The sequence below is a fragment of the Rattus norvegicus genome, chromosome 5, assembly GCF_021556685.1.
Source record: "Rattus norvegicus strain SHRSP/BbbUtx chromosome 5, alternate assembly SHRSP_T2T, whole genome shotgun sequence".
NCBI classification, from domain to species: Eukaryota; Metazoa; Chordata; class Mammalia; order Rodentia; family Muridae; genus Rattus; species Rattus norvegicus.
Window position 1 is genome coordinate 120,755,720 of NC_141538.1, and position 21,003 is coordinate 120,776,722.

The window sequence follows — 21,003 nt, forward strand, 5'->3', positions numbered from 1 at the left end:
AAACGTGACCATCAGTGTGGCTCAGGCCTATTCTCATGCCTGGTCGGTGAGCACTAAACCTCTGTGTTCCCTACTACTCTCATTCAAGTCTGTCGGTCCCACTTGCAAACCAGCCATACTGCTTTTTAGGAACCATGTGCTCAGCTAATCCCCACTAGACTGCAGGCCCTAAACCTTGGAGACCTGGTATCATACTTGCTATGAACTTAATATTTCTTCAGGTTGCTCTGAGCACCAAGGCAGAGATTGGGCATATTTTCAGACAGCAGAAATCCAGTTTGAATTCTTCATTGCGAGGAGAAAACCTGAGGGTAGTGTTCGCAGAGGTCCTCAGGAGAACAACATTCTCTTTGCGTTCTCAGTGTTCCCTGGTCCCATTTGGCTGGAGCCACTAGTGCTGGCTTCAGTTAGCTATTTACATTCCCCCATCTTTATATAAATTGTGCTATATTAGTGTCTATTTCACACTGTGACCCAGTGTTTTTCAGATCCTTTAAGCCAGGCTATTTGTGCATTAGTCAACGTCAACAGAAGTAAAACCTCAAATTGAGTGCAGGCTACAGCCCTGCTCCATTGCTCGCTCTGTTATGCTGAAATGGATCCCTTGTTCTAAGATGTGCTGTGGAATACACTCCATTTACGTTAAAGAGACCTCTGTATATTTAAGGGATAATTGTTTCAGGGCCTTCATTAATTTTTGAATGGTAAAACCTTGACTTTCTTCTTTTCTATCTTTTCTGTAACAATGGAAGTTAGAAGCTTCCAAAATAATAATAATAATAATAATAATAATAATAATAACAACAACAGTAATAATAATGGTAACAACAACAACCAATTGGTCTTCATTAAAACAAGGTCGAGATGTTTTTCTGGTAATGTGCTTTACAGTGAGAACTCTGATTGTAAACTGTCTCCAGGGCCTCACTTTCCCAGTTGCCAGGCTGGGACAGTTCAGGATAAAAGGTAGTCTGTATTTGTATGGAAAAATAAAAACTTGTTTTTCTTCTATAATTGACGAAGTATTTATTATGTCTTAGAGGTGGAAGTTCTTAAGAGTTCATTTAATCAAGCCCCTTTCCAGAAAAATAGACCCTCCTCCAGTCTCTGATGAATGGATACTTCAAGCCATGACAAGTGCACTCCCTTAAGAAGATTTGTGTGATTATATGTAATAGAAAATTACCATTTTAGCCATTTGGTGTACACAGTTTAGTGGTATTACATACATTTCACAGTCTTGTACAGTCATTGTCACTCTCCATACTTACACTTTTCATTGGCTAAAAACGACCCTATAAAAACAACAACACCAACCAACCAGATCTCCCAGGGACTAAGCCACTACCCAAAGACTATACATGGACTGACCCATGGCTCCAGCTGCATAGGTAGCAGAAGAAGGCCTTATTGGGCACCAGTGGCAGGAGAAGCCCTTGATTCTGCCAAAGTTGGACACCCCCAGTGTAGGGGAATGTCAGGGCGGTGAGGCAGGAAGGGAGGGTGGTTGAGGAGGGGGAACACCCTTATAAAAGAAGGAGGAGGGAGGGTGAGATAGGGGGCTTATGGATGGGAAACTGGGAAAGGGGATAACATTTGAAATGCAAATAAAAAAATCCAATATAAAAAAAATAAAGTAGAAGTAAAGTAAAAAAAATTAAGTTCTATATTCATTAAAAGCTGCCAGCCCCCACCCCTACATCCCCTAGTCACCAGCACCCTTCCACATCCTTTAGTGACCAGTCCTTCCCCCTGCTACATTTCCTGGTGACCAGCCCCCACCACTACATCTCATCCTCAAGTAACCTGTCCCCTACTACATCTCCTGGTGACCAGTCCCCCCACCACTACATCCACACATGACCAGTCACACACACACACACACACACACACACACACACACACACACACGCACTACATTCCCACATTACCAGTCCCCCACTATATCCCCTGGTGATCAATCTCCCCATCTCCCAGGGACTAGTCCCCTATCCCCATATCCCCTAATACTCACATCCTCTAGGGCAAGTCCCCATTACTACATCCCCTGGTGACCAGTAGTCTTCCTTAAAATATTTGTTTTTATGTATGCATATATTTATGTCTGTGTGTTTGCTTTATTTGGAGTAGGGAGTTCCTGCATGGGCTAGAAGAAAACAATACATCTCCTAGACCTGGAGTGGTTGTGAGAGGGTACTAGGGACCAAATTCCAGCCCTCTGGAAGAGAAGCAAATAGCCTTAACCACTGAGCCATCTCCCCAGCCCCTCATACTATATGTGTCCTTCTGTGACTGACTAACCAGTTAATGCACTCTCTTCATGTTTTATTCTTGTTGGATCATGTTCTGGAGTCCCATTTCTTTTAAAGACTCCATAACACCATACTATAGGAATATACTGTCTCCTTTTTCATCCATCAGCCTACATTTACTTTGCATTCCCCTTTGTCTATCGTAACCACCTCCACGAACATCAATGTGCATGTCTAAGGCTTTGTTTTAGTTCTCCTAGAAGTACATTCCCCCAAATTAATGAGAGGAAGAGAATTGTTGACTCATATAGAAATTATGGTTTCAGTTTACTGAATCTACTGCTCTACCATTTGTTACGATGCCTCCACTATTTTAGTAATCACTAGCATTGTTCAAGGTGACACTTTCTACAGCCCTACCAGGTGAGTTTCTGAGTTTTTAAAAATTATTCCTTAGGATAGCATTATATAATTATAAAAGTATGGACTTTGGTTTGTAAACTTGGCTGAGCTTCATATTAGTTATTGGAATCTGAGTTAAATATTTGACCTTTCCAAGTCTCAGGGATGCTTTTTATGTCTATTTCATGTAAAATATGAGCAGCAAAGATGATACTGACTATTTCATTAGAAAAGTGAAATGAAAATTGGTATAAGATGCTTTATTTAGTGTCTCAAAACAGTAGGCTCTTGATGACTGTTTTGGGATTCTGGGGATCACTGGTTGGTCCATTGTTTTGGACCCTCTTGATTGTTAGATTATCCTCCAGCTCCAATTACAGTGTATGGGGCCAATGAGATGGCTCAATTGCCTCTTAAGGATGCAAGTCTAACGAGCCAAGTTCAATTCCCTGATCCCACATAAAGATGGAAGGTAAGAACTTACTCTGCGTAGCTGTCCTTTGACCTCCACATGCACGGGATGTTAAAACACTCCCCCAGTGTATCACACATATCCACACAAGTGATAACAGTAAGAATAATTTTGAAAGCCTACTTTGGTGTAACTTCTATAATGGATAATGGTCATCCTCAGTTCATCAGTGTTAACTTTTGACTATTCTGTGTCACAAGATAAGTAACAGCTCCTCCCACATGCCATCTGTCTGATGATACCAGGTCTCAGTTATTCTTAGTCTTCTGCTGCTTTGGTCAATGTGTGGCTTCGTTCAACTTTTTTTTTCTGACAAACTATTTTGTGTCCCAGGGTGGCCTGGAACGCTCTATATAGCTGAAGCCTTGCCCCTGCTTCTTGTTCTTTTCCAACGTCTCTCTTTCCTCAGGGCTAAGATTCTTCATGACTCTCACACTAGCCTTTGTTCAGCTTGTAGCATTTCAAATTTTGTTTGCTATCTTTTGTCATCTATTTGAGTTGGGGCCAAGTCTACCTGCTCCTGTGGACCTTCCTAATGTCCACTGGTGCTAAGTGGACACAAGCACTATTCTTTTGAAATAAAATTTCAAAAGTCTTGGTGCAGAACAGTCACAGGACCCATAGAAGGCATTGTCTGTAGTCTGAGCCTTTTCCATTGTTGAATAAACACCTGGAGACTTGCTTAGGAAAAAAAAAGGCTGGGTGGGAGGCTATTTTGGCCAGAACTTTAAGGAGCACTTTGAACTTGACTCTTCAGACATGAACAATCAGGGAAGGTCTTATTCTCTTCCACCTGGTCCTGTAATTCATTGACTCTCCAATGCCAAGTCAAATTGCCAGTTTCCACATTTGCCCTTAGGAGGGTAAATCCAGCACCTTGGAAATACCAGCATTACCCCTAAAAGCTCCCAAGGTGTGGACTTGCTTTTAGCTGCACGTCTAGCTCACCTAAACATCTTTTCTTTATGAGCTCTTTGACATCCTTGAAACGTTTCATTTTCACTGTGAACCTTTTTACCCTTAAAAACAAAAATCTCCAGCCTTTTTTTTTTCCCTGCGGACGGAAGTTGTAACTTTGTCAAAGATGAAGGGTTCCAGCTCCCTTGCCCTTCTCCTCAGCTGAGTGTTTGAAAATATGCTTCCATGACTGCTATCCTTCCAAGAACATCACTTGTTGACACAGGGAAAGGAAAAAGCTAGATTCTCTTCCTGACCTTAAAAGCAAAAGAGAAATAAATAAAGGAGGGGCTTGCTTTCTTGACATTTTCATGGAGTTCCCAGAATCCTTTTATACAAGCAGTGTTAGACTTGAGAGACAGGTGAAAAGCATGCACAGAATGAAATCACCTTTCCTCAGTAAAGGACTGTTAGATTCCCTTACAGCTGACATGGATGACCTCTGTGGCACGGACATTTGTAACTTCTACTTTAACAACCAAGAACCATACTTATCTAGAGTACACAACCAACTGAGGTATTTGGTGTGCAGAATGCTGATGATCAGGCCTCATTTGGCAAAATCAAGGCCAAGTGCTAACTAACTTACCTATTTTCCATGTGTGTGTATGGACAAAGCCCTTGGGTTGAGTACCCCAACTCAGACATCCCAACAGCCCCCCCAAATCATGGAGGTTACACCACAAGACATCTGTCTAATGAGATGAAGTGAGTTGGATGATATCAGCCTTGTGACATAGTGTTTACATAATGCCATGGGGTTGCTTGGACACGAATTCTAAAATATGGCAGCAATCGGTCTGATACTCAAGGTGGCTACTGTGACTAAATAACTGGCCATCTGTAGGTAGCAACCAATTTGGAAGGAGTGAAATGGTGTGAAATCTCTTCACACTACAAAGCACTCTGTGCAGTTGAAAACGTATCAAGTGTTCAGTCTTAGAATTTTCTATTTAGCGTTTTCAGATCATGGTTGATGGCAAGAATCGGAAACCTCAAAAGACAAAGCTCCTGTATCTGGTGGTGGAGAGAACCAGCCAGTTCACAGGCAAAATAATAGGCAGGTCTTCTTCCTCCCGGGCTGCTATGTCTGAGGCTGGTATGCCCGTATGAACACACAGCTTTGATCTGGCTCTTGGAAAACATCAGGACCAATAACTTGAGTTTCTTTTGGGTGAAGGGTATTGTGTAGGAGTGCGTTTGCCACAAAGAAGGTTGCTATTTAATTTTAGAGTTGTCTGAGAAGCCATTTCGACACTTCAGCAGGGTTGTTAGGAAAGCTGACGCCCCCATCTCCTCCTTTGCCTTTTGTGCTTGCACTGCTCCCACTCACATAGTCCTCTTCAATGTGGAAAACACAATATAACAACAGGAAGTGAGAAGAAGAGGCAATGTCTGCTGGCTGTGACTAAGTTTCCTGGCCTACACGTTGACGTCATAACTTCCAGACAGAATACTTTTGATAAACTGGTTTTTTGTTTGTTTGTTTTGTAAACTTAAAAGACAGAAAAAGCACAAGTCACATTCATGCACAAAGTATGGAGAGTGAAGCAAACATCGATGTAGTAGTTTGGTTATAGCATGCACCTCTTCATCAGGGAATTAGTGTTGAAAGAGAGGAACCATACAAGCACACCCTAATAGAAGGCCCTAAGTTGGGAGAATGTCATCAGAAGTCTCACAGGGCAGGGAAAGATCCATGAGGGCAGGGAAAGAGCCATGAGTCCAGTTCTCGGTGACATTTGTGAAACTATTCTGGTTTTGTCATCACTAGTGTAGAAATTATAGTTTTGCTTTGCAAGCTACAGTAGCTATAGGAAATGCATTCGTGTGAATGCTCTACTAATTTATTTGCTGATGTCATCACCCTCTCTTCTCCTTCCTCATCCACCTGCACATTACATCATGCCTGCTCCTTTCATCTGTGAACCGTTAGGGTGGGGCCTTTACTTCTTACCTATACCATCTCAGAAACTGAGTGAACATCCAGTAGTTCCTCCACTTCACTCAGCCTTCTGCCGTGGGGACCCTGTGTCTGTCTCTGCAATCTACTTCTCCTTCACAATGCAAGGCAAGAGTTATCCTGTGCCAACCTTTGTCGGCCACTTCTGTTTCCTTCCCCTACATGGTCTGGTGATGTGTTCTCTAGGTTGGCATAGAGACATGAGAGGTCTCTTTATAGTCTCCCCATTTTGCACATATAAAGTCTATAACATTTTATAAACTTAAAAGAACATACAATGGAAAGCAAACCTCCTTCCTGCACCTGGCCTATTAACTCTCCCTCTTCTCATATGTACACATTATTCCTAATTTTTAGATGTCTCTTCTTATAGCTACTTCATGAGGATGTAGATTTATATGTATAAGAACATAAATACATGTGCATGTACAGAACTCAAAAGCAACTATTCATAATTTGGTTTTATAATATTTTCTAGATACACTTGTTTTTAACCTAATGGTATAATTTTGTGACTAATTCAAATATACCCCTCGTTCTGCCCTCTGTTCTGTGGAGACATTTACATAGCTCTGATTTATTCAGCCAGTCCTGATACTGGAAAAACAAGTGGTTTCCACTAATTTTCTCCTCCTGACAGTATCCTGAAGTCCTATACTAGTGTCACATTGTTTCTTAGAGTGCACCTGCAGGGCTGCACACCCAGAAGAGACGCTGCCATCCCCACAGCACGGTAGCCTTTTAAGTTAATTTCCACAGACATATTACTAAGTTCCACCAATTAATATTCCAACCGCACAGCAATGCTGATTTCTTCAGAAGCCTTCTCAGGCAAGGTGTCATCAAACTATTTTCATATTTCCAATCTTAATTTCCACAGAAATATTACTAAGTTCAACCAATTTATATTCCAGCCACACAGCAATGCTGATTTCTTCAGAAGCCTTCTCAGGGCAGGGTGCCATCAAACTATTTTCATATTTCCAATCTGACTTGGAAAACATAGCATCCTACTGAAGTTTTAAAAATTAAAATGAAATATTTTGTGGATGCTTGTGTAGTTATATTTACATATATGTACTTGTGCCTGCAGAGGCCAAATAAGGGCATCTGCTCCTCAGGAGCTACAGTGATTCTGAAGTGAAGGTGTAGGTGTTGGGAATTAGATTCTTGTCCTCAGAAAGGTTAACAAGTGCTCTTAACCACTGAGCCATCTCTCTAACCACTCGTTTTTTTTAAATCAATGAACGCAGTGTGTTTGTGTATGTCTAAGAACATTGCATCTCAACCCCATTGGCCACTTGTCTGTTGTTTCCTCTGATTTCTTCCTAAGCCATTGCCTCTTTTTCCCTACAGTCTCCTAGCTCATTCCCTCTGCTTACTTCCATGCTGCATCCTCTGACACCTTCCTGCATGTTGCTGTGCATAAACTCCTGTGCTCTGTATTCTTGAAGATAGCCTTCTGTCTTTTGAACAGCAAGTGTGTTTTTCTCCCTAGTTTACCATGTGCCATATTTGAGTTTTGTGTTGTCTTGCAGTATCTCTTTGACGTACTCTGTTTATCACCTTTCAGTGGCGTATGTTCTCCCACATGCTGAATGTACACCTACTTGAGAGCATCAGGGAAGGAAAGGTGAAGAGAGGCTATAGGTCTGGTGGGGAAAGGTCTGTATGAATGGGGTGCGCCTGGCAGAGCTCTGACTGGGAAAAAGGGAACAAGCACTCCTAAGGGGTTCTAGCGCCCACAGGAAATGCCTGCAACACCAAGATCCTTTCTCCCTAAAAACAGGTAAGCATGTTTGAGAAAGGGAGGCCATACTCTGTTAGCATAGGAACTGTTAAAATCACTCTCTTATCTGCAGATCAAGTTGCCTGCCTTGTAGGTGACACACATGAGCAAACAGGGCCCCTCATCCATCACACACACAGTAGCATGACCCGTTCCTGCTCATTGCTGTTGACTAACAAGACCCCTGAAATGCTTCTTGTGACAGCTCTGAGACAGGAAAAGCAGTCCCTTTTCACAATTGAGTGACTCTTTGGCACATCTGAAGCATGGCTTTTCGTATTTGTTAAAAGTTCCCAAGCCTGCAGCTCTAGACCTAGTGTGCACGAAGGCCATGCGTACAAGTAACTTCCTTTCATGTCCAGTACAGGTACTGATTAGCTTTTTGTTAGCTCCAAAAACAGCCTTGACAGATTGGTGCCCAAATAAACATGAAGATCAAATGTCGATTATGTGGAAAAATCATCCTTCATCTCGTGAGGGTATGATATAAAGCCTGTTACAGGGAAACGGCTGCATCACCAAGTTTGACTAGACATTGCTGTTGATTGAGTTCTGTATTGTCCCATGTGAGAAGACCCGTTTTCTCACATCACTGTTTGAAAGAGACGCCTGTGTTTGCATCTCTTAAATATGACCACAGAAGCTCTTGACACATGGTCCTCCAAGACTGGGGTGACTCTGTCCTCTGATATTCTCTATAGCACTTCATACCATTGACCAAGATACTTCTCTCCAGCTTTTACTTTAGAACCTCGATCTTGCCTCTGAATGTACATGAATGCCTAAAGTCTGGTGTCTTTTGTTTGTTTGTCTTTAAGGGGAAAAATTAAGACTGAGAGTTTTAAAACTATAAAAACCATGTTCTAATGCTGACCTTTTCAATGTACTCGCCTATTTTCAGGGTTTCTAGCTTTAGATTACTTTCTAAGCTTATTGAGACTTGTTTTTTCTTAACGTAAGTGGTCATTGCTCATAATTTATTCCTCAAGTCATCCCAAAGTTAGTAATGTCAAACAAGTGTTTATTCAGCTCGTGAGCCCATGATTGTGTGATCTCTGATCTTCACGGAGCCAGTCTGATCTCTGTAAACTCTGAATTAACATGAGGCACAGGCCATCTAGATTTGATGGTACAGAAATAGACTCCATCACTTCATTGAAGGTGGCGCAAAAAGATGTGAGTCCAGGGAGGACTAAGCTGTTAGGAGTCTTGTATTTAAGTAAGTTCTCTTCCCTCTCAAGAGAGCCAGCACACAGAGTAGATGTTAATTCAACACCTCACAAGACCCAAGATACTAGTTACAGTTCTCATTTGAAAAGTCTTGTGCCGGTGCACATTTTAAACTGTCCTTCCTCAGCTTGGAGATCATGTTTGAGGATTCTGGAGCCTTTAGTAGGAGGGTTTGACTGGCAGAAATGGGTCACTGGGGACAGGTCTTCGAAGGTAATAACCATTCTAGGTTCCACTTCAGTGGCTTCATGACAAAGGTCCTTCTCACGTTCCTACAGCTGTTAATGAAGCAACCTGCCCTAGCATGACTTCCCCACCATGCTGGAATCGAATCCCTCTGAAATCACCAGCCAAAATGTAAAAACAACACAATTGTATCCTGGCTGGGCATGAAGAAACCCAGACTCGGGCATGGGCTTTGCCTAAGGTCAACATTACAGTCAACCACACTACCTCAGAGAAATAAATTCTGTGCTGGTCTGTAATATCTCCCAAAGGCCGTGCAGGCATGTGTCACTTTTAGGACACATTTGCTGGCTACTGACTGAGTTCTGAATTGGCAGATCCTGAGAATAACATAAAACTTCATCCCCGGCCTCATGGCGCACATATTTGTGACAAACAGAATACTCAAAACCCGTCCGGTCACCTTACAAATTGCCAAGTGCCTTAAGGGAACAGGAGGCAAAATACTATGGAATTCAAAAGAGACTCTGGGAGGAATTCTGGCTTCAGTTTGGACTTTGTTTAATGTTTCTCTGTATTTAATTCTCATTATTGATCTCCCCAGGCTACCAATAAAGACAGCACAAGAAACCCAGTCCGGACAGATAGAACACTTAAACTGAAACAATCTGAGGCAAATTAAGTATTTTTCAATTACCAGCTCTCCTGAGGCTGCATGCCCAGACTGCTGTGACTGGAGGAAAGCCATTTACATCTACAGGATGATAGCAACCCTCTTGAATTTACCTCTCAGATTAAAATAATTTGTACTAATCCCAGGAACCCTCAATCCCATTAATTTAAATGTGATTTTCACAGGCAGCCAGAAGATACAAATTACACATTCAGTACATGTTTCCCCCTGAAAGTTGCCCCCCTACACACATACCTTTTATTCTTCACCTGTTAGAAAGTTTAAAAAATTGAATTCCAAAAGTGACACAGGCACTCACTACCAGTGTTCTAAGCAGTCAGACTGAGGCAGAGCTGGGAACGGGAGGTCATGGGTATGTTCTGTTGACAGCTGATGACAAGTCAGGGGACCTTAGGCAAGCTTTCTGCCTGTGCCTGGGTTTCCTCAAAGCTAATCAGACTGCGATAATCTTGGGCCTTGGGCCTTCCCATATGGAGTCATGAGTTAATAATGCCTGTTCTGTGTACTGACTTTCCTGAAATGAAAAGTGCGGCCTAAATACAAGGTACTTGTCTTACTAGAAGGTGCTTGGAATCTTAATAGCTGTCTCAATTGCATCCAAAGTGGGCTTCTCTTTGAAAGTGCTTTAAAAGTGGCTGGGGATCGAGACTGAAAAGGGGGTTTGTTTCTCTCTATCTGTGCTTCAAGTAGGATTATGGCTTGTTTCTTAGGGTGCACCCAATTTGCCCATCTAACAAAGGGCTCCACAAAAATCCCCATCCTTGAGAGCCTGTGTAACTTGGAAGATGGTTAAGTCAGTTTTGCCGCACTCCATCCACAGTCAGCGTAAAATCCACGTGTCAAAACTAATGGCCAAGCAATTAGGGGGTGGGGGTGGAGCTTCAAATTGAAAATAATATTTGGCTTTGAAAAACTGCCTAGAAACACCGGGTGGGTTATTTCTTAGTTAATAACTATGAAGCTATCTCAGTATTGAAGGCACGGCCCAAAGAGTCTGGAATTCCCTTTCCCTTGGATTTTTAAATCACTTTGAAGTTCTAGATTCATTTGTTCCTTTTGTTATCCTTTATTCACTTAGGAGACATATCAGTACTTGAGCTTATCACCTGAGTGGTTTGTAAATGACCAGTGTTGGTCTATGAAATATGTCAGACTCACCCTGTGAGATTCAAGGGTTGAGAAAGCTCAGTCCAAGAATCTCTGTTGGTTGACACACTCCCCAGCTGGCTTTGGGAGCTGAGCACCCTTTGACTATGTCTGTAGTTAGTAAAAGTCTTTATCTACAACCATCAGAGCCCCTTTGCTAAAGGCTGACTCATCTGCCTCATCTTCAGATAGTCTCAAGAACAGTCTGTGATCATTACAATTAGGTCCATTTAACAAGGGAGGAGCTGGGGATGTGAAGCAACTCTCCCCAGGTCATAGGCCAGGCTGTGACAGAGCCAGAACTTGAAATCGTCCAACTCAGAAACCAGCCCCTTGCCTCCTGCTGCACTACCACTCATTGGAGCGGTCTGAAGTCAGAGAGACACAGTGGATACCCACGTTCTGCTCCCAAGGCATCTACAGTGAAATTGGAATGAAAGGGAGAGACCACTCATTGGTGGTCAGAGAAGTGTAAAGGTGACTGACATGTGTAATGTAGAAAGGTTAGGACTTCCAGTTTGGGTTTTGTCCTTTTAGTAGTAAACTGAACATCACTGAATTGTCATTTTATTTAATTTTTATTTTTATTCAGTCGTGAAATTCTGTTGTGAGTTAAGCTGCTTAGAGCAGAAATATGCTGTCTAAGGCTCCAACACGAGAAAGATTTTATTGATGTCACTGTTAACATTTGTTCACAGAAGTGTATCTAGTTATATTATTTGGGGCTAGGGAAATGGCTCGCTGGATCAAGTGCTTACCACAAAAGTATAAGGACTGGAGTCTGAATCCCTACAACTCATGTAAAATGCTATACAGCCATTGTGTTCCACTTGTAGTACCAGCTCTCAGGAGGAAATTCGAGACTCTCTGGACAAGCTGGCCAGCTAGATGAGCTGAGTCAACTTCTCTGTGTTAGACAAGAGACCCTGCTTCAGTAAGTAACGTGGACAGTTGCTTAGGAGGTCACCAGTATCACTGGCTTCGAAACCATGTGCATTCATTAATACACATGTGTATCCCCCAACACATGTACCTCTCCACATACAAACCCACATATACACATTTATGCACACTACACATCTGTTTATAATTTTAGTATATGTAATCCCAGTCCTTGGGAGACTGAGGTAGGAAGATGGTGACTTCTAGATCATCCTGTGCTACAACAAAATGTTTTGGTGGTTGTCACTCAATGACAAGATGCTAGTCTACCAACTCATTCCTTGTCTTAAGATCTCAGCAGAAACCATTAAACTTTTCATAGTATCATGCTGAATACACAATGATTTTTTTTTCTGTCTCTTCATGACCAAGCATAGATGAGAGGGTAAGAGGAAATGAAAGCTGAGAATGTGCTGCAGGAGTGTTAATGTGTTAGGTCAACCTTCCAACCCCAGCAGGTGCTAATGTTGCTAGGGAGATAAAAAGCACAAATGACCCCATGCTGGTTGAAAATCTACCAGGGCTAGATAACCGGGCAAGACTCCCTGTTTTCAACAGAAGGCTCTCTGAAGTGCCCAAGTTGTGAAAGTAAAGACAGGACTGTGGCTCAGGACAGATATGCCCTTGGAGACTGCCCTTCCTCTAGCAACAAGAGTCTCTGAGGGGGTGGGGGTGGGGTAACAGCTTCACCAGGTCTTTGCAATTGTTCACTCATAGACAATCTCCAGAGAGGCCATCAGAAGACCAAGGACAGACCTTTCTAATCATCGGCCTTGCCAGGACTCACGGGAGGCTTAACAGCAGCATTTTGGGTCTGGACTGGCTCCTCTGATTTCTGCTCACCTTCCCTATCGCAGCTCCTCGCAGCATTATTTCATGCTGTTTAAATTCCTTATCTCCCTGTCCGTTCCAGCCCCTGAGCCTTGTAAAGCAAGCACCCCCTTGAGTTTGCTTGCTACTGCCGAGCTGGTCTGGGACAGAGCTCAGTAAATATTTGTTGAGTGGGTAGATGGATGGAGAGGCGCTGGATCAATGAACAAGTGAACTAGAGGCATTAAGTTCTAGAAAGAAAGTCTTTTCATTCCTTCTGATCATTCATTCTCTAAATTGCTGCTGTACGTACTGGGCTTTAGGGAACACTCAGTACAATTTACCTCCATCCCTTGTGTACAGGATTTAACCAAGGCTTCCTTTATTTAGAAAAACTCAAGAATAAATTCTTGGGCAGCGTTGAACAGCAGGGTTAAAAAGGCTGCTTTCTTGAGCCCCTTACTTCTTTTTTTAAAATGACCATACTACATAATAGACTTTTGCTATAAAAATATGAAATTGGACTGTATGTAGGCTGAGAAGGGCTGAAAAGGAGATGGATAACACCAGGGATAACACACGGAGGGATGGGGAGAAAGGAAGTGTGGCCAGGAGGCTCCTTCTAGGGAAGAACATGGAATGAAAAGTCACATGAAAACAGAAATCATGGGTGAAGTGTGTTGATGCCCTTAGACCTGCAGGTGTCTGCAGCAGTCAGGAGGAAGGGAAGTAGAGCCCTCGGAGGGAGATAAGACCAGTTTCCAAGTGAGCATTTCCCAGCATGCTTCTTTTCTTTCACTCTGCCTGTGCCAGCTTACTGTGAAGCCAGAAACAAGCTACTCAGTGGTTCTCAACCTTTCTAATGCTGTGACCTTTTAATACAGTTCCTCATGTTGTGGTGACTCCCAACCATAAAATTATTTAATTGCTACTTCATAATTATAATTTTGCTACTGTTATGAAATGTGTAAATATCTGATATAATCTGATATGCAGGATATCTGATATGTGACCCCTGTGAAAGGTTCATTTGACCCCCAAAGGGGTTGTAACCCACAGGTTGAGAATTACTACCTTAAAGAATCTATGTTAGTTTTATCTCAGGGTGAAGAAGCAGACTGGGGCCATGGGCAGAGTGTGTGGTGTGTGTCTGCTTTCCTTCCCACATGGTCTAGGACAGGGAAGCGAGTCTGTCAGATAGCCCGTGTGGATCCACAGTGTTTAATGAGTGGACAGGCTGGAGGTGACCTTTGGAAGGTTTCTGTGGGCAGACACTAGTCACTGGTAAAATGACAAGGACATATACCATCTCTAGCCCTTGGGTGGATGCTCAAGAGTAAATAAGGAAGTTTAGAAAGTGCTTGTTTCTGGAAAGGTGAAGCCAGAGATAAGGTGTGTCTCATACCCTTTAGTACTGGGCATCCCAGGATACTGGGATGTTTGTGAGTAGAGCCAGGTACTATGCCCCAGTGTGTGATGTCCTACTTATTAAATAAAGGTCAGCTTGCCGTCCAATTAAGACCTGTTTTTAGTGGCTACTTAAAATGCACTATCTTGAAAAGAGTACAGTACAGATGCCAGGCTTAATAGGCAAAAAGAATCATAATAGATTCCTGATGTTTGCAAGGGACTGAAGGTGGGGTGACATCATATGTGCTTTATAGGAGGCCCTTGGCCTCCTCAGAGTCACAAATGTTCTGTGATATTGTCTATGTGTTGCTGGTATAGAGCCCAAGGAGAGGCTACAACAACCCTATTTAAAATATGTTAGTAAATGTTACCATGGCTTAAACTTTTCAGAAAGAGCAAAACCATCCTATGTGTAGCATTGTCTGTTACTGTAAAGTTTTTAAATCATCATAGTACAGCATGTCCTACAGATGGTTGATTTGCATTTTTGCTTTAAATTACAGTGGCTTTGAAAATTACTGTCTAAGTGTAGTCACCACAAATGACTCTGCTTTTATTTGCTTTGACTTCAGAACCAGTGTCGAGAACTGAATTTCTCTGTTCACAGAATCATAAACTCAGTGAACGGAAGCACCAACCAGGACAACTTCGTCCATTCTTTTCCTCTAATGAGACTTTTGAATAAATTAGTTCAAGGCTGGTCTTCTTGGCAAGATTATTTGTTAAAATGTGGTTGTCTCTGTTGGTATAGTTTTCTGTAAACATAACTCTTTCCGTTTTAACCCTCAGGGTGGAATTTTAAAGTATAAGTCTGGCCTACCGTTTGTCTAGCTTGGAGAGCTTCTGAGATGTGGGCCTCTGCTGGCCACTGGAGCTGCCTCCCTCATACAAAGCCAGAGTGCTGTGACAGCCTCTCTCTGAGGGGAAACCCTTAGACTATAATATTTTTCCCAGCCTGGAAGTGACCTTATTAAATAATGCCCTGTTTCCCCATCTTTCTCATTCCAGAAACAGAGTTGTCAGTCAGTGCTGAGCTGGTGCCTACCTCATCCTGGAACACTTCAAGTGAAATTGACAAAGGTTTGCCAAGTGGGAAACATGGGCCGGGGGTGGGGGGAGGAAGAGAAAAGCTCATCTGTAGCCTGGCCTCTTCCTTGGAATGAATTGCTGTCCAGATCGATAGGGCGGAGCAGGGGCTGGTGTAATCCCCCAGCTTGCTCTGTGATGATTGAACATTTAATTATTTGGAATAATTTCTGAAGAAGATTTTTTTCTTTTCTTTTTCCCTTCCTCATTTAAAATGTTCCACATGGTTAAAATGCTTCAAGATGTGAAGTTGGACCATTTCTGACCTTCCTGCCTCTACATCCTAGTGGGTATTATTTGGGGGATTTGATTCAGCCTGAGCCAGGACTGATCAGAGCCATTGGCTGGGTGACCTTTTTGGACAAGCGTTTGATGTGCTTGTGGGGTTCAGGACCTAGCATTAGAATGCTTGTAATTGCCTATGCGTGCAGACAGCAGCTTCCTAAGTGCATGTGGGGGAATAGATTCCTATCATGGAGTTGCTGCATTAATTAAGGCTTGCCATATGCTAAGCATTGGCTAATCTGAGATCCTATGGCCTAGGCACAATGAAGCCCAGGCGCTCGGCTCTGCTTGCCTCTCCAGTCTTATTTCTCTTTAGTCCCCTTGGTCTTGCCTCTGTATCTTTGACTGGGCTTCTGTATCTCTAGTATTCCCTACTCTTTTATCTGGCTTGCTCCTAGTCTGCTTGTTTGTTTGCTTTTGTTTGTTTTGTTTTTCCTTTTCCAATACCAACCCTTCCCCTTCCTTGAGGAGCAAATTATTTCTATTTCAAGACTGAACACAAGCTCTATGCTATCCATGGGCTTCTTCAGTCCCTTGCAAGAAGTATCCTTTCTCACCTTGGAATTTTCACTGCTTCATTCATTCATTCATTCATACATATATCCTCTGATCTATTGCTTAAATTTGTTTTAGTTTAGGGTTTTCCTCAGAATGTGGGGAAATTGTTGTTGTTGTTGTTGTTGTTGTTATCATTAATTTATTCTCTCATGCTACATACTGAATGCAGTTTTCCCTCCCTCCTCTCCTCTGTTCCTCCCCACAAATTCCTCCCTTCCCATTCACTCCTTCCTCTATTTCCCTTTAGAAAAGAATAGGCCTCCGAGGGAGATAAACCAAACGTGGCATATCAAGTTGCAGTAAGACTAGGCCCCTTCCCTCATATTAAGGCTGGATGAAGAAATCCAATTGGAGGAAAGGCTCCCCAAAGCAAGCAAAAGTGTTAGAAATAGCCCCCACTCTCTCCAATAGGAGTCCCACAAAAATCACCAAGTTACACAATTATAACATGTATACTCAGGGTCTAGGTTGGACCCATGCAGGCTCTCTGATTGTCCATCGAATCTCAGTGAACCTCTGTGAGTAAAGGTTAGTTCAGTCTGTGGGTTTTCTTGTGGAAGATGTCAAAGTGACTTTATTTGCAGGTGATCTGATAGAATATATAAGTGACCCCCAAAATTCTACCAGGGAATTCCTACAGCTGCTAGACACCTTCAGTGAAGTGGCTGAATATAAGTTTAACTAAAAAAAAAAATCAAGAAAAAAACCATAGGTCACAAACAGGTTGAAAAAGTAATTAGGAAAACAAAACCTTTCACAACAGCCACGAATAATACAAAATACCTTTGGGTAACTGGAAGATGGAAAGATCTCATAGACTGTTAGAATTAGCACAGTAAAAATGGCCATCCTCCGAAAGCAATCTACAGATTCAACGCAATCCCTATCAAAATCCCAACACAATTCTTTACAGATTTTGAAAGAACAATATTCAACTTCATATGAAAAAAAAAACAGAACAGCTAAAACAATCCTTCTTAAATTTTATTAATTCTTTTTGGCTACTATTTGTAGAATTAGGTTCTATAGATGAATCAGAAATGGGTTTCTTTGTGTCTGTTTTTCTGTTGGCTAACATGGTGCTTTATTCACCCATCTTCCCAAAAAGTTGGGAGAGATCTATAAATAGATGTCTCTACCTTATTTTTTGGTGGTGGGACTGATGGGGGTGAGGACACAGGCCTCTATTCATGTTAAATCCCTAGTAAACATGAAGAAAATGATGAATCCCACCATCCTATACAAGAGTCTATTTTGATACTTCAAGTGTACAAATACTCATGTCTAACAACTTACTGAGTTTATCCTTTAGCTCAAATGTAGTTCTAAGTCCTGGGACTGCAACAGTAAAAGGAGTTTACAGTTTTGGCCCTTTCTTATCACCATGATAAAACACCTGAAAGGAAGTGGCAGGGGAGTGAGGGCTTTATACGGGCTCACAGTTTGTGTGGGCACAGTCCATCATGATGGAGAAGGAAGGGCAGAGTTTATGGTGGCTCACAACTGTGGCAGTGCGATTGTAAGCTGCTTTGGCAGATCTAGGTACAGAGAAGTCAGGTTGGAACTAGGATCCAGCAATAAGCCACAAGACCACTCCTCAGAGACCCATGATGCTTAACTACATCCTGCCTCCTTAAGGTTTCATAATCTTCACAAAATACCTGCTAGGGAGCAAGTATTCAAACACGTGAGCCTGTTGGAATCATTAACAGCTCAAAAATCACCACTCAAGTTTCCCTTTGTGATCGGCTCTTTCTGCTGCTGGAATCCTCGCTGGAAATGTTTCCTCTATGAGGACAGATCGCTTCAAAGAACAGAGTAGATGGTTACCATTTTAATGGGTACTTTATTAGCCATTTCAGAATACTAGAGGAGAGAAAGAGAAAGAGTTCTCATACTTTTTCTAGCATCAAAGTGAATCTGGATTTTAAAAATGAGACTATCTGTTATTCCCCTCTATATCAGGAACTAACACAAGGCCCTGGAGGCAGTAGATTTCTAATGCATGTTTATGGGATATTTTTAATGGGAGAAATGAGATAAAGAACACCAAACATTTGCTTAGTGCCTGTTCTGTGACAGCTGCTGTGGTGAATGCTTTCAATATGTGAATGTATTGAGCAAGTTCCTTCTGGCTGGAATAGAGTCGTCCCATAGCTACCTACTACGTGGAAGTGATTAGCCTCCCATTCTTTACAACAAGAAGCCTGCATGGGTGAGACATGCCACAAGCCTGCTGGTCAAGGACTCATGCTACCCCACTTACAATCTTCTCACCAGCACTGTTTGTCATGGTAGCTGCCTTTTGAGAAATACGTGGTATAAGTGGTGATCCTCTGGTAATAGGCAGGAGAAAAACCACCCAAGCTCTTTAATTTGTTCGGGAGAACCTCCCAGAAAATGTGAGAGCTTTCTAGTAATCCTTGATGTCATGTTTTGCTACATGGCTAGTGGAGAATAGTCTTTAATCCCCATTTAGAATGAGATAGCCACTTAAGCAATTATTTGTTTCTTTGTTTGTTTATTGCTTAAACAATAATTAAATTATTGATTTCTTTTCTGGATAGCATTTGAAAAATTAGGACCCATAGCCTAGTCATTAAAGGTTTCCTTTTCTATGAACTCAGGTCCTCATTGCAAATAGTGATACCCAAATATGTAATCAAAGCCTTCGGGTTACTTTGAGAGACGGAGCTATGGGGGGTGGAACATAGTCCCTAACCATACAAGCTGGTGGAAATAAAAATAAAATCCATTGTCAGGCTTGCATAAAAAATAAAAAAAGGAAGGGAGGGAGGGAGGAGGGAGGAAGAAAGAAAAGAAAAGAAAAGAAAAGAAAAGAAAAGAAAAGAAAAGAAAAGAAAAGAGAAAAGAAAAAGAAGTCTCTTGGTTTTGGAACTGTGGACTGCACTCAATGCTTCTGTGATGAGCAGTGATGGGGAGATAAGCTGGAAGTCCCCTGGGAATATGGGAGCGTGTTTACTTCTTAGGCTAGTGCCAGGATCCCAGCCATGGTCTCCAGACCTTTCTGTCTAGCATGATAGCTGAGTGTACTGTCTTTCTGTATCCACATGAAGAAGCAATGAGGGGAAAACCCCTGCAAGGCACCCTACAGTACCTTCCTTCCCACTTCTCCATCCAGCACACCCAGCCCCCGCAGCCTCACCTTAAAAGCTACTACTGATGGGCCATGGGGTGATTTCTGAAGTGAATGCTCCAGAAGGCAGTACCACCGAAAGTGAATTGGTGTTAAGCGCTCAGCTTCAAGATCAACATGGGATGCTGAAGTGGATGTGTTGAGGCACCGTCCCCTTCACGGGTTTAATCATGGGTCTCAGAAGATTTTTACAGAACCCAAGTGTTTCATCAGGAGAAAATGACTGGAAATTACACCTGTGGTTGCAAAAAAAAATTACAAATAGTTCTCTGTGGTGATAGATGGATTTGGGAGTATTGTGGAATGGAGATCTAGCTTTTTTCCCAACTTGAAACTTTATATGCTATAGGGACATTGACTCTGACTAGAATGGGCTCCCACGACTTATCAGGAGCTTGGCTTCCTTTTGCAGTTGCTTCTTATCACCTAAGATTGTTTTCCTGGCCAAGAAGAACACCAGTAGATTCCCAGTCTATGGGGATCTAGGATGACTACATGTACAGCACAGTATACAGACCTGGACTGGCACCTTAACCCAGAGCTTCACCATCAAGGGCCATGGCCACTTCCTAGTTCAGGCATACTTACCTCCACATGTGGTTTGCTTCATCTTCGGTACACAAGTAGTCCATGTCAATGGTATTGGGTGACCTATAGGTTGGAGGTTTATTCTCAGCCAGACCAAACTGAAGTGGCAGAGGAATAGTACTGTGCTCCTAATCATATAAATTTGGAACAGTGTCATGGTTTACAGGTTACAAGGTACCTTGACACATGCTAACATCGTCCTAGAACTTGTGTCTTTAAGAGCTTACTCAGCCTTGTGTTCTATCTTCAACTAGCATCCAGCTGAAGGACTTTCTCACCAAATCCCTGGGATTGCAGCCTCGTATTTCAGATGCCCAAGTTGAGCAGGTCTGAGTCATCAGCCATATCTACTCATATTTACACACAGAGGACAGCAATGGAACGACAGAACAAACCAGAGATTCTCCGTTTAAGGCTTGGTGCATGCACTGAGGGTATAGTCATCCAGCTACTGCCTTTTCGCTTTGAGCTGCATCTTGCCCTGTGCCCTGTGCTAACTGTACACTGACCACACAGGCTTCCTCCCGCTCCTCTGTAAAGCCAAGCTCTTTGCTGACAGAAGGCAGCTTGTGCTGCTCTTTTCTCATCCCAGGGTCTGCTTGTACTTGCTCTTTTTCTGACCATCTGAATTGCCCTCCACTGTTAATTTCCTTTTCCGTTGTGGCAACCCTTTTTAAAGACACATGCTACTGGCCTGGAAGTATCTATCCCCAACAGCAGCTCTCTCTGAGACCTTATTCTTTGTTCTTTGTACTAAACAAACCCATTTAGTTCTGCAAACAGAATCTATGATGAGGCCTGTGGAATTTTGTCTTAAAAGAGAGGAATAAATGACCCTCATGGTCCGTCTGGATCCTTTAAAGCTGCTCACAGGGGAGTGTTACCATCAGGCACCCTTACTCCTCACTGAAGCTGTAGTCCCTCACACCCTGGCTCCCTCTCTGCAGTTGTTAGGGGACATTCAGCTGGAAGGAAGCCAGTAGTATGCTCAGGAGGTGACCAACTTCCTAAAAGAAGCCAGGCCCCAAACACAGAGCGGTCAGATAGACTGGTAGATAGATTGGTAGTATGCATAA

At 42.5% G+C, this 21,003-nt stretch overlaps 1 protein-coding gene across 1 annotated transcript in view; it reads left to right on the plus strand.

Annotated features, from left to right (window-relative positions):
* Positions 1-21,003, plus strand: part of Ror1 (receptor tyrosine kinase-like orphan receptor 1) — a 344,289-nt gene that overhangs the window by 185,865 nt on the left and 137,421 nt on the right. Inside the window, 1 exon segment of the mRNA NM_001108671.1 lies at positions 15,262-15,333. Coding sequence (NP_001102141.1) covers positions 15,262-15,333 — 72 coding nt within the window.